The sequence below is a fragment of the Neltuma alba genome, unplaced genomic scaffold (genome assembly GCF_004799145.2).
Source record: "Neltuma alba isolate B1F8T4 unplaced genomic scaffold, ASM479914v2 tig00012000_pilon, whole genome shotgun sequence".
NCBI classification, from domain to species: Eukaryota; Viridiplantae; Streptophyta; class Magnoliopsida; order Fabales; family Fabaceae; genus Neltuma; species Neltuma alba.
In genome coordinates, this window is record NW_021636573.1 from 61149 (window position 1) to 72915 (window position 11767).

The window sequence follows — 11767 nt, forward strand, 5'->3', positions numbered from 1 at the left end:
AAATCATCTTCATTAGATTCATGTGTTCCTTGTTAAATAATAAAATAATACTATAATAATAGTAGTAGTAGTAGAAATAATAATAATAATACAAACCATATCAAGATTTTTTTTGGACTCAAATATCAAGATTTAGATAAGAAGGATCTGGATGACACATTGTTTCATGTACGGTAGGGTAGTTTCATTTGTTCACACTATTCTGACAATCTATAACTTTTGATCACCAAACGCATTCATCCACATAATGAATCATAAATACAACGTGATGCACGTTGAAGCGCGTACACACACACAAATGTATATTACGTGAGATTTATATACCTAAGTTGGGGAAAAAAAGAGATTTATATACCTATGGTGCTTTTACTTCTCTCACACTCTTATTTTTAAAGCACAAAATTATTTAAAATAAGATAATTAAAATAGAGAAAAAGACATAAGAAAATGCTGAGAAATTGTTGAATCACATGTACCTGAATTTAACAAATTCTTATAAGTCAACAAATTCCAAAATGAGATTTTGAAATTCAAGAAAAAAACATAAATACCTCCATTTATTTTATAACAATAAAGGTCAAGAACCCTCTCACTAGCAGGCGTTGGAGCTCCAACGGTGGCTACCAGTTTGCTTGTGGCTGGCGGGAAGGTGCTTTTTTTTTTTTGGGGAAAGTGGTGAAAGTAAGATTTTACTCTTGGTGCCATATATATATGGTGATCATTGAACCAACAATGACTTGCGATTAAAGTAATGCAAAAAGATATATAAGCTAACTACTTAACTTTATCTACAAGTCATTTTTGTATAAAGCTTTGATGTGCATTTTTAGTTCGAATTCAGTAAAATAGAATGAAAATTTGTTAATAGCATCTCAACTTTAGGAATTAGACATATGCAGAAAACATGGTTAATTCCTATTTTTCCAAGTGCTTAGGTTAAAATTGCTACTTGTTAATTTCTATTTTGAAATTAATAAAATGAATTAAAAATGCGTAATTACCGTCTAAAATTTAAGAAAAAAGGGAAAAGAAATCATGTCTTGTTAAAATAATTTAACTTTGTCTGTTTCATGACAATTGATTGATTAAACTACTTCTTTGTCAGTATCCAAATATAGTCAAGCTTAGGGTCCACTACGTGTCCCTAAAATCTGAGGTCCTAATTATTTTTTTCATTGTGTGAACACTACGTGGTAATATTCCACAGTAACAAAATTATTTCTCAAACACCATGATTATATCATCACGTGTTTTCTTATCCTCCCTGCTCTTGTCCCGTTATGGATACCATAGGCCTATAAATACAGTACTGCAAAGGGCGTGGTAATCACACAAAAAGACATCGATCACTTGCTATTTGCTAATTCACTCACAAAACCTCAAGCAGAATGGCCTCGTCAAGCACTCCGGTGAGAAGGATGATGAAGTCGGATTCAAACGTGAAGCCATTGACCCTGGATGATAACCAGGTCTTGGGATTGGTTCACGATTGCTATGTCGTGAACGAACATGGTGAAACCTTTGATTCAGAGGCTCTTTTCAGTGTTGTTTCTGATGTTATTATTCGTTCACTTCGCACTTGTGATCCCAGCATAAAGGTAATTACAATTTTCGTGTTTTGCTCTCTTTTTGTGTGTGTGGGGATGACGAACACTGCATCAACTTACAATAATATAATTCCACGTGAATTAAAAATTAGTTAATTTAGTTATTCATAATAAATATGTGTTTCTTTTAAAATACTTCTACTAATAATGCCTATTGTTTTGTTACAGTATCATCCACTAACGGAGGTCGACAAGACTTCCCTTTCCAATCTGGAGCCACCGATATATTTACTCAAGGATTTTGCTTGTCAGGTTAATGACTCACAAAATGTTTCATTTCGTTAATTTCTGTTTCTGCAATATTGTTTTTCTTTTATAAAATAATTTTTCTCCCTTTAAAACGAAGACGCGATGCCAAATTAATAACCAAGTGGTGGCCCTTTATTTCTCGTAAATCTCCCGCGTGTGTATTCAAAGTGGTGGGAGAAAATTGCAACTCGGAGTGCGGGGCCGGGAAGAAAGTTTTCAAATTTTTATTAAGGTTAACACCGTCTTTAATTCTTAAAATCTAATCTCATGGTCCATGGAATTTAGAAACCAGTGATTTTGATCCCAAAAATTTGACTTCACTTTGGTCAACTTAAAAATTTTTTGTCCACTTTTTTTCAGAAACCAGAATCACTGGTTTCAAATTTTAGAAATATAAACCTAAATAAAGTCAAATTTTAAAAATTAAAGATGATATTAACCACATTTTTTAATATTTTCTAGGTGTGATATGCACACTTTGTGATATACTCCTCTGATCCTTAATACAGGATATATTAACAAATTTGATTAGTTGATTATAATAAATATAACATTTTTCCCACTAAATATCCTCATTTTTTATGGTCTTTGATTTCAACTATTCTAAAATGATAAATATGAAAAATAGATTTTAGGATCAACACGTACTAATTTTTCAATTAGTTCTTACATTTAGCTAGGTCATCAAAGGAGTATATATATGCTTTTCAATCTTGATTATGCATAACTGCTGGAGCCCCCTTAGTTCTAATTATGATTATTAAAGTCACTAATAAGTATTTCGCATTATGATGACAACAGATGAGGAAGACAAAATGGCATGCACACCACACAAACGAGCATGAAACAACAATGTCGATACTAAGAACTCTGGACTCATATTCGTGGTGTGCAAAAGCAGTGACAGCACTGGCAGCTTTTGCTTTGGAATATGGCATTTTCTGGCACCTTTATGATCAGAAGATTCTTTATCAAGGACAAGACAGCATCGGAAATTCATTGGCTGTCTTAAGCAGTGTTCATGCCGTTGACCCAAGCGACCTCTCCCACTACAACCTTGTGGTGAAGCATGTTTCAGAGACCGTTGATTATATTGTTGCGTTGGAGAAAATGTCAAAGCAAGGCTATGACGTTAGGGACATTCGAACTTTGGAAGAAGCCATCCAAAACTTTCCTGTTTTCGTTTACTGGATCGTCCTCACCATTGTTAGTTTGGCTGCTCACATGGATATTCTCTTGGGTTATACGTAAGTTATTTGATCTTTTCTGTTCAAATCCTCGTGCCATCGAACTCTTTAATTATAAGGGTTAATATGCTATCTTTGGTTCTTGAAATTTGATCCCGTTTTGTTTTTGGTTCTTAGAATTTGAAATCACTGATTTTTTTACTACATTTTAGTCTGCCTAAAGCCTTTTAGGTTTCACTAATAAGTTGTTGGTTGAGATGGTAAGTGATTTCACCTCACAAGAAAGAGAACACAAGTTTGAATTTTGAGAAGTACAGTTGTTGGGAGAACTATGACTTTAACGTTTACGGTCCGACAAAGATTATTCTCAAATTCAAAATAACTTGGGATACTTCGAGTTTCTGAAAGAAAAAGAGAAGAAGAGATTTTTAGGTTTTAGGGACTTAAAGCATTGGCTTCAAATTTCAAGGAGAGCTAAAACCAAAATGACGTCAAACTTCACAAACTAAAAATAATATTAACCCTAATTATAATTATTATGCGGCAACCTTTTTCTAGTCAAACGTTCAAAAGGAAAGTCAATAAGCCTTGAATAGTTTTTCTTGTTCTTCTGGTTGTGTTTTTTTTTTTAAAAAAATATTCTTAGTGGGCATCACACTTTATACTATGGATTCAGGAGCAGCTATAAGTTATCCGACATTGGCAACAAGATTTCCAAGATTTCCGACATGCTAAGCCGTTATCTAGCCCAGATAAAGAGAGAGATAGGTCAGAAGCTTAATCAGTTTACTACAGTGACATGCATATTAATTCATTTCTATCTATATATTTTTGTGACAAAAACTAATTGACATTGATCTATATATAAAAACTGAATTAATAATATTCTGTTTCTATTGCAGAATTCATAAAAGAATATCAATTCCGCTATAGGATAGTGTTTCAAACTCCCAGAGAAATCTTACAGGTCTTGAAGTATCTGCTTTTCCCCAGAGATGTGAACGATCCACATGTCTATGATGGCTACACTGGATCAATGGTTTGTATATATTGAAGCATTCAGTTTTGTAATTTTTAAAGTTAAGGAATGATAAGTAGTGATTTTTCAAAAAGTTAAAAAAAAAAATCTAATAATTAAGTTCTCTCGATCTTGTGGACTTGTGTTTTGCACACAACAAAACAAACAGGTGAGCTTCAAGGTGTTCAGGCAGAAGCACGTGGTCTTGTTCCTTTCTGGGTTGTACAGCATAGGAGATGAGATTCGTCTGTTAAAATCCATCCAGGAAGGACTGAAGAAAGATCCAAAAGTGATAAAAGGATTCAGAAAAGAAGACTTCAAGATCCTGTGGGTCCCAATAGTTGATGACGACGACCAAGTGGGAGACAATACAAAGAAGAGGAAACAACTGTTCGAAGACTTAAAGAGACAAATGGAGTGGTACGTGGTGGACTACTCCATTATTCCTGCAGTGTGCAAGAACCTTGTCAGAGACAGATTCAAGTACCAGAATAAGCCTATGATTCCTGTGTTTAATCCTCAAGGTGATGTCACTAATGACAATGCCTCGCACATGTTGTTCTCTTGGGATATCCAAGCTTTCCCTTGGGGCATAAACGATGATGAGCATCTTATCACGAAATGGAACTGGTTTTGGAGCCAAATGAAGGGACTCAGTCAAGAAATAGAGACTGGGGTACGTATACACACGCGCGCATGATTTCCCATGACTTCAAATGCTCTTCCTTCTTAATTACTTGGGATCTTCTCACATCATATGTCTGTGCCTGACAGTGTCTACACACACAGTATCTCCAGGTCCTTGATATGAGAGTTTGAGAACTAATTTACGAATATTAAAAAAATTAATTAACTTTTTTATTTGTAATAAATGTGTTTTATTTTCTCTAAAATAAATTCATTAATCATATGTATTGGATTAACACATGCAATATCAATATGAGGATTACACGAGGGTAAAATGAATAAATATGGAAACAAAATAAGTTGGGGTGTTATATTTATGAATGAATTGAATTCACAAATAGCTGTTATATTACGGACTAGAGATAGCATATGTATATCTTGAGAGAGAGCTGAAGCAGAAACGAGCATAACAAAATAAGCAGGCAAGGCACTGTTTGTGAGTTCCATCGTGTCAAGATATTTCTTGTGCATATGTACAATATTAAGATAAACCCTTTATTTGTGCATGTGAATTCAGAGAAAGGCAGAAGCTTACATTGTCATCTATGGACGCACTGACGTCGACTACTGCGACAACCAGTGGCTGCTGAGGATCCCGGCGGAATTGGAGAAAGTGAAGAGGGACGAGATAACAAAAAGATCAGATGTGGTCATAACTTACTATCACCATGGCAAAGAGGAGGATGACCTGAAAATCGTTAATGGCTTCTGGGCTAACGTGGAGAACTTATTCTACAGCATGACGAGGAAGAAAACCAAAGACCCTTCCTTCGAAGATGTTAGGAACTTCCTCGGACTCCGACAAGAACAAACCGGTTGGGTTCTTGTTAGCAAAGGTGAAAACGTTAAGCTGCTTTGTCGTGGTGATACATTTTATCAGACACTCAAAGAGTTTGATGCCTGGAAACTCAACATTGAAAAAGATCCTGGCTTTGATGTGTCCTTTAACAGACACTATCGCAATGTTTTATCCAAGCTTCCCCCTCCTGCAAATTGTCTTCGTTTGGACGTCAAGAACCATGCCGGTGATATCTCCTCTCCAATCTATTGTATGTGTGGTCGTCCCATGAACATTAAGTTAGTTAGATATGTGTGCTGCCATGAATACAAGGAGGAACCTGTGAATGCCAGAGCCAGCGATGTTAAGGGAAGTTAGAGAGAGATAAGAATGGAAAAAAGGAGAATTACATGCTATAATGTCCCCGACGAAAGAAAATAATTACTAAAAAGTCCCAACAATTGAGAAGTTGTTGTCAGTCTGTACACTAAAACTTGTTATTAGATGCTGCTATATTGTCGTTGAGATTTTTTAGTTATTATATTCCTTCCTTAGGACTTTATAGCAGTTCTCCGAAGTACATAGGTCCTATACTTTTGTGGATGAGAGTCTCATAAAAGTAGGGAACTTTTGGACAGTTATGGTTCCAGTTTGCTGTGATGGTTGAAGTAATTAGTGTGTTACTTTATTTGGTGGATTTTGTGGCGGACGAATGTGTTGGTGTGCTTTTAGCCTCTTTGCGTTGTTTCCCTTTCATGAGATTTAGAATAAATGGCTTGTAATTCGTCTGCTGTTCATTATAATGTAGAAGTTTATTTTGATTCAGTCATCGATATAATAAAACAAGTTTCTTTTAACTTTGCTCTTGTTTTTGAATGTTGTTTAAATTTACTTTTTTAAAGGTAATTTTAAATTTATTTATTTTTGTTTGTGTTAATTACTACTCTTACTCCATTTTCTTCCTCCTCCATAATATTATAACATTTGAAATTGTCTCTTCAAATACAATTTAGTAAATATGTCAGTAACGTAACTGGTCTTTGGGAAGAAACATTGGAAATCTGCAGCCTTTAGCAGCAACTCTTTCACGAACAAAATGGTAATCCAATTCTATGTGCTTTGTTCTAGCATGCATAACTGGATTGGCAGCTAGATATGTTGCTCCAAGACTATCACAGCAAAGTGTAGGAGGACTAGGAAGAACTATGACGACTCAAATTCGTGGTGTGCAAAAGCAGTGACGGCATTTATTTACTACTGTGTCTTGTCTTTAAAGCCTATTTAATTATCATAGAAGTGCCACAAATTGCCATATTCCAAAGCAAAAGCAGTTAAGGGCCCGTTTAGCACAGTGAAAATAAATTCTAGCCAGATTTATAGGATCATGAAGAGCTAAGGAGAGGCTCACTAAGTATATTTGAACAGTTTAATGACAAGATCACTTTTAGCGAAAAACCAGACATCTAAAAGTCAAATTGTCTTTTTGTTTACAAAATGTTTGTCTCGTCCTTTTCCCCAGTAAGTTTCCTTCCATTTGTGTGAAAAACCATTGAAATGCACTTGTCGTTGTTTAGCAAACCAAATTAACGGGACTACACTTTATATAGGAGCATAGAGGCGGCCTAGGTCATATTCACTTTATAGAGTCCAGCCTAATTAAATTCCAGGGTACGGTGCAGATAAATCTTTGAGTTCTCATTTTCTCTATCCCTCGTCTCTTTATTTTTACAATACTTTTAGTTCATGTTTAATTTTATGTTAAAAATGAACTTGAAATTAAAATGGTGCTTACATAACACTCAGACCTTCAACTTGGAAACATATTTCAGTCTTCCCAAATAAACAAGTCACTTTAAGTGCAGATATGATAGATTGTTGTAAATACCTTTCATCTTTATTATAAGAGTTAAATAAGAAATTTATTTTGGTCCTAAATATAAATCCTTAATTCATTTTATTTTTTAATTTAATAACTTTTTTTTCCCTTCAAAGTACCCCTATTGATTGCATATGTCAAAGTTAGGAGTAGAAGTAAGTTAGAACCCTATTAGGAGCCTACGGCCTAAACTTAGGTTAGCCTAACCTATTTGGCAAATATATCAACCTCATATTTAGGCCTATTTTCAAGCCTATTTAGGCAAATAGGCTAGGCATATTTTCATAAGGCCTAGCCTATTTAGTTTTTTTTAATTTGTGTTATTATATATTATATAATATAAATCTTTTACAAATTATTTATAAAATTACAAACTTTGGTTTGACCCTAAGATCAACCCTTTTTCATTCATTAGTCATTCACTTCTACCTCTCACTACAAAAAAAAAGTGTTTTGTAGCAGTTATTTTGCAACGGTTATAAATAACCGCTACTAATTCTAGAATTTGTAGCGGTTAAACAAAACCGCTACAAATATACAATAGTTTGACTCAAAAATTTAAGTTTGCAGCGGTTAATAGTGCGTTAGCCGCGGTTATAATAAAACTGCCACAAAATAATGGCACTAAAATTTGGCACCACATGGTGGGCACATTTGCAACGATATTTAGCAGCGATTTGGAGGTAAAAACTGCTGGGAAAATTATTGGGTTCAAATTTGTAAGAACCACTGCAAAATGGCCGCATATTTTGCAGCGACTCTAATAGAATTGCTTATGCCAGTTTGCAGCGGTTTATGCAGAGGTTCTGACAAGCTACTGCAAAATCTTCAAATTTTGCAGTGAGTTTTGCAATGGTTCGACAGAACCGCTGCATAACCGTTGTAAATGTTGTAGTAGTTCATAGACTGTGGCAGAAACTGCGGCAAAGGAGCCTCTTTTGGGAGGCTCTTTATATATTTGTAAGTCCTTGGTTTTTTTTTGTTTTTTTGCGTTAGTACTTACCTTGACAAGTTTTAAGGGGAGTCTCACTCTGAAGATCTTTTTCCAAGTTAGCATTTTAAGTAAAAGCTGATTAAAATTTTGTATATAAATTTATTTAATTAAGAATGCATTTTATGTTGTTGTTTAGAAATTATTTGTCTGCATTTGAATATGTTTATTTATTTATCTTTGTATTTTTGACTATCATTGCATAATTAATTTGTTTTTATTTTTGTGTAGTTATAGATTATAAATGTAGTGAATATATGAATTGAATTGGTTAAATTAATTGTTGATGTAATATTAATTGTAATTAATTATTATATATATATATATAAAGATTGTTACGTGCGCTTTAAGAACTGAACATATAAACCTTTTTAGTAAATGTTATAATTTATTTATTATTTTTTATTACTGTAGACATTTGTTTTTATATGTTAATGTGATAATTTATATATTTATTTTATAAACATTTAATTATTTCAATATTGATTTAAATAATTGTTTAACATTAACTATTTATAAATAATTTGAGTTTGTTGTACTTTACATATTGATTTGTACTCATAATAATTATTCATATAAAATTTATAAAAATGTATTTGTTACATAATTATTTAATAATTTGGATTATGTAATTAATTGATTAAATTGGATATTAATTAAATTGTAATTCCGTATTTTTTTAAATATATAGTTATAATTATGTCTTAACGTCATGGGAAGGCACTTATGGAATATTCAAAGCTGCCTCGTCGAGGTCGAGGTCGAGGTCGAGCTCATGATGAGGGCCCTTCGTCACCCCGCATGCTGACGATGACGAGCAAGCATAGATATTAATTTAGATTTAGGTGATTTTGATGTGGAGATGATACGACAAGTGGAGAGTTTTATTGATGAAGATGTGGAGAGGGACTGAAATATCCCTCGTCATTCTGCTGCACAGCGGAGGGGATTTCACATTCGGATTATGCATATGTCAAATTTATTATATTTTTAATAATTATTTAATTATTTAATGTAATTGTTGTCTTTAACTTTACAGACCCTGAAGGACATATATATGAAGCCACATTGGTCATGAGACAAGTGTATGTGTTGGATCCAGACCATCGAATACCTGTAGAGTGGGACGAAAGGATGGACCAGCCAATTGGTGCTGGTGGCACTGTTTTTAACAGATACCTTGCTGACTTGGGGCACAATTATGTTAATTTTCCCATATATTATGAGAACTGGCATAAAGATGGAAACGAATAGGAAGAACTTGATTTGGACTGACATTGTAAAGGTAAATAATGTGACTGCAAGTATTATTTATCATGTTCAAATATTATATTTAATTTAAAAGTAAATATAAATTTTGTTGTATTTTGATGGTATAGAAAAGATTTGTTGTGATGGATGACCGTAAGAATTATGCCCTTCAAAAAATGGGGGATGCGTGGAAGAATGCGAGAGGACGGCTGTATACTGATAGAAATGCGGATGGGACCAGACCAATAGATGAAGTGATGAGAGATGTGCCGAAAAACATCCCGGCTGAGGATTAGGCAAGATTTGTATACTTTAGGAGCTCACCTGAGCAGATGGTAATCTTATTTTTTATTTTTTGTATTAATTTGTATGAAATTACAAGTAATTATTTTAGTTATTTTGCATGCGAGATATAGGCAGTTTCTCGAAGAAACAGGATGAGCCGGGCGTGCCAGATGATCCTTCATACTAATGGATCGAAGACTTTCACTGTGATCATGAGTGAGATGGTGCATACATAATATAGTTAATATAATTATATATTGTTTGAACAATTAATTATTGTACTATAATTATAGAATTTTTGTTTGTGTTGCTATGTAGGAAGCATGAGCCAGAAGGGAAGGGAGGCAGGTCGATTTTGGTGATTGGTATATTGAAACTCACAGGCGTAAGGATGGCACTCCCAGCTCGCAAGATGCTGAGAATGTTATTGTAACTATTAGATTACATTTTCTTATTATTATGTATGATCTTTGAATTCAATATTTTAACTACTAATGTATTTTATATAACTTAGTAGGGTAAAATTAAGCATTACTAGACTGAACATCACGAGTTATAAGGCTCAGTGGATGTAACGGCTTCCCTCAAGGCGGCTCTAAATCAACCCAAGCATCCTGGTTAAGTCCACGGCCTTGGTTTTGGTGCAGAGGTGAGGCTTCATCATCCCAGTCCCTATCAATGACATCACGAGGGGTGGGCGTAAATACCCCTATTTAGAACTGTAGTAGCTAAGAGAGGAGCTGAGAGAAGAGCTTAAGGAGGAGGTCTGCCAGGAGATACAGGAAGAAATGGAGGTGGTTGCATCCAAAATATTTCAGAAGATGTTTAGTACATATAACCCTGGCGGCCCTATGCAAGACATGTAGATGCCTTATATGAATATTCCTTTTGATCTTGCACGTTGTCCTCCATTTAATGTTGACTAGGCCAGACAATGTGCAAGTCAATAGGAATGTGATGATGATGACAATGATGATGGGGGTGATGATGACGGCGATGATGATGAAGTCCACTCACAGACTTCATTGTATTAGCATCTTCAGACTTATATTTAAATATTTTATTATGACTATGATTTTATTCTATAGAACTTTAATGTTTCATTATGTCCAATTTATTTATGTCTAGTTTAATAGCTATGTTAAAAAAGAAATTAACGTAAGTTTTGAAAAAAGAAGATAAACATGGCTTAAATATTAAAAATATTACATCATCACATTTGTAGCGGTTTTAAAAAACCGTTGCAAATAATTGAATATGCAGCGGTTATAACAAAAACTGCTATAAATTTTGAAGCGGTTAACCACTACAAATTTTGAAGCGGTTTTGTTCTGTAGCGGTTACCGTTGCAAATTTTTTGAATTTGCAGCGGTTATTTCTTCAAACCGTTGCAAAAGTTTTAATTTTACAGTGGTTTTCACAAAAACCGTTGCAAAGATTAAAATTTGCAGTGGTTTTTTCGTATAACTACTGCAAAATACAATCCCCAGACTCTATAAATTCCCTCCCATACTCAGTTTATTTTCATCTTCCATAGAGTTCCATAGCAATGGATAAATCATGGATAGGCATGCCTCGAACTTCACCACAATATTTAGCTGGCTTTGATTCTTTCCTCAATTTTGCTATAGCCCATGCAAGTGCAAGTGGTAATATTATCTATCCATGTCCTAAATGCAACTTTAGGAAGTGGCATGTGAGGACAGTAGTTAGGAAGCACTTAATAGTTAAACCCTTCCCCTCAGGATATACATTTTGGGCGATGCATGGTGAAAGAAGCAATAATAATTTGCCTCCAGTAAATTCTCAGGTAGTAATGTATGTAGAAGATCCCGAGC

General features: G+C 34.2%; 1 protein-coding gene across 1 annotated transcript; it reads left to right on the plus strand.

Moving 5' to 3' along the window:
* Positions 1-1388: 1388 nt before the first annotated feature.
* Positions 1389-5904, plus strand: LOC114720815 (protein SIEVE ELEMENT OCCLUSION B-like). The gene is made up of 7 exons (XM_028906535.1): positions 1389-1598; positions 1776-1859; positions 2658-3103; positions 3720-3811; positions 3946-4082; positions 4231-4737; positions 5266-5904. The coding sequence occupies exons 1-7, from the start codon at positions 1389-1391 to the stop codon at positions 5902-5904; spliced, it is 2115 nt and encodes a 704-aa protein (XP_028762368.1).
* The last annotated feature ends 5863 nt before the right edge of the window (positions 5905-11767 follow it).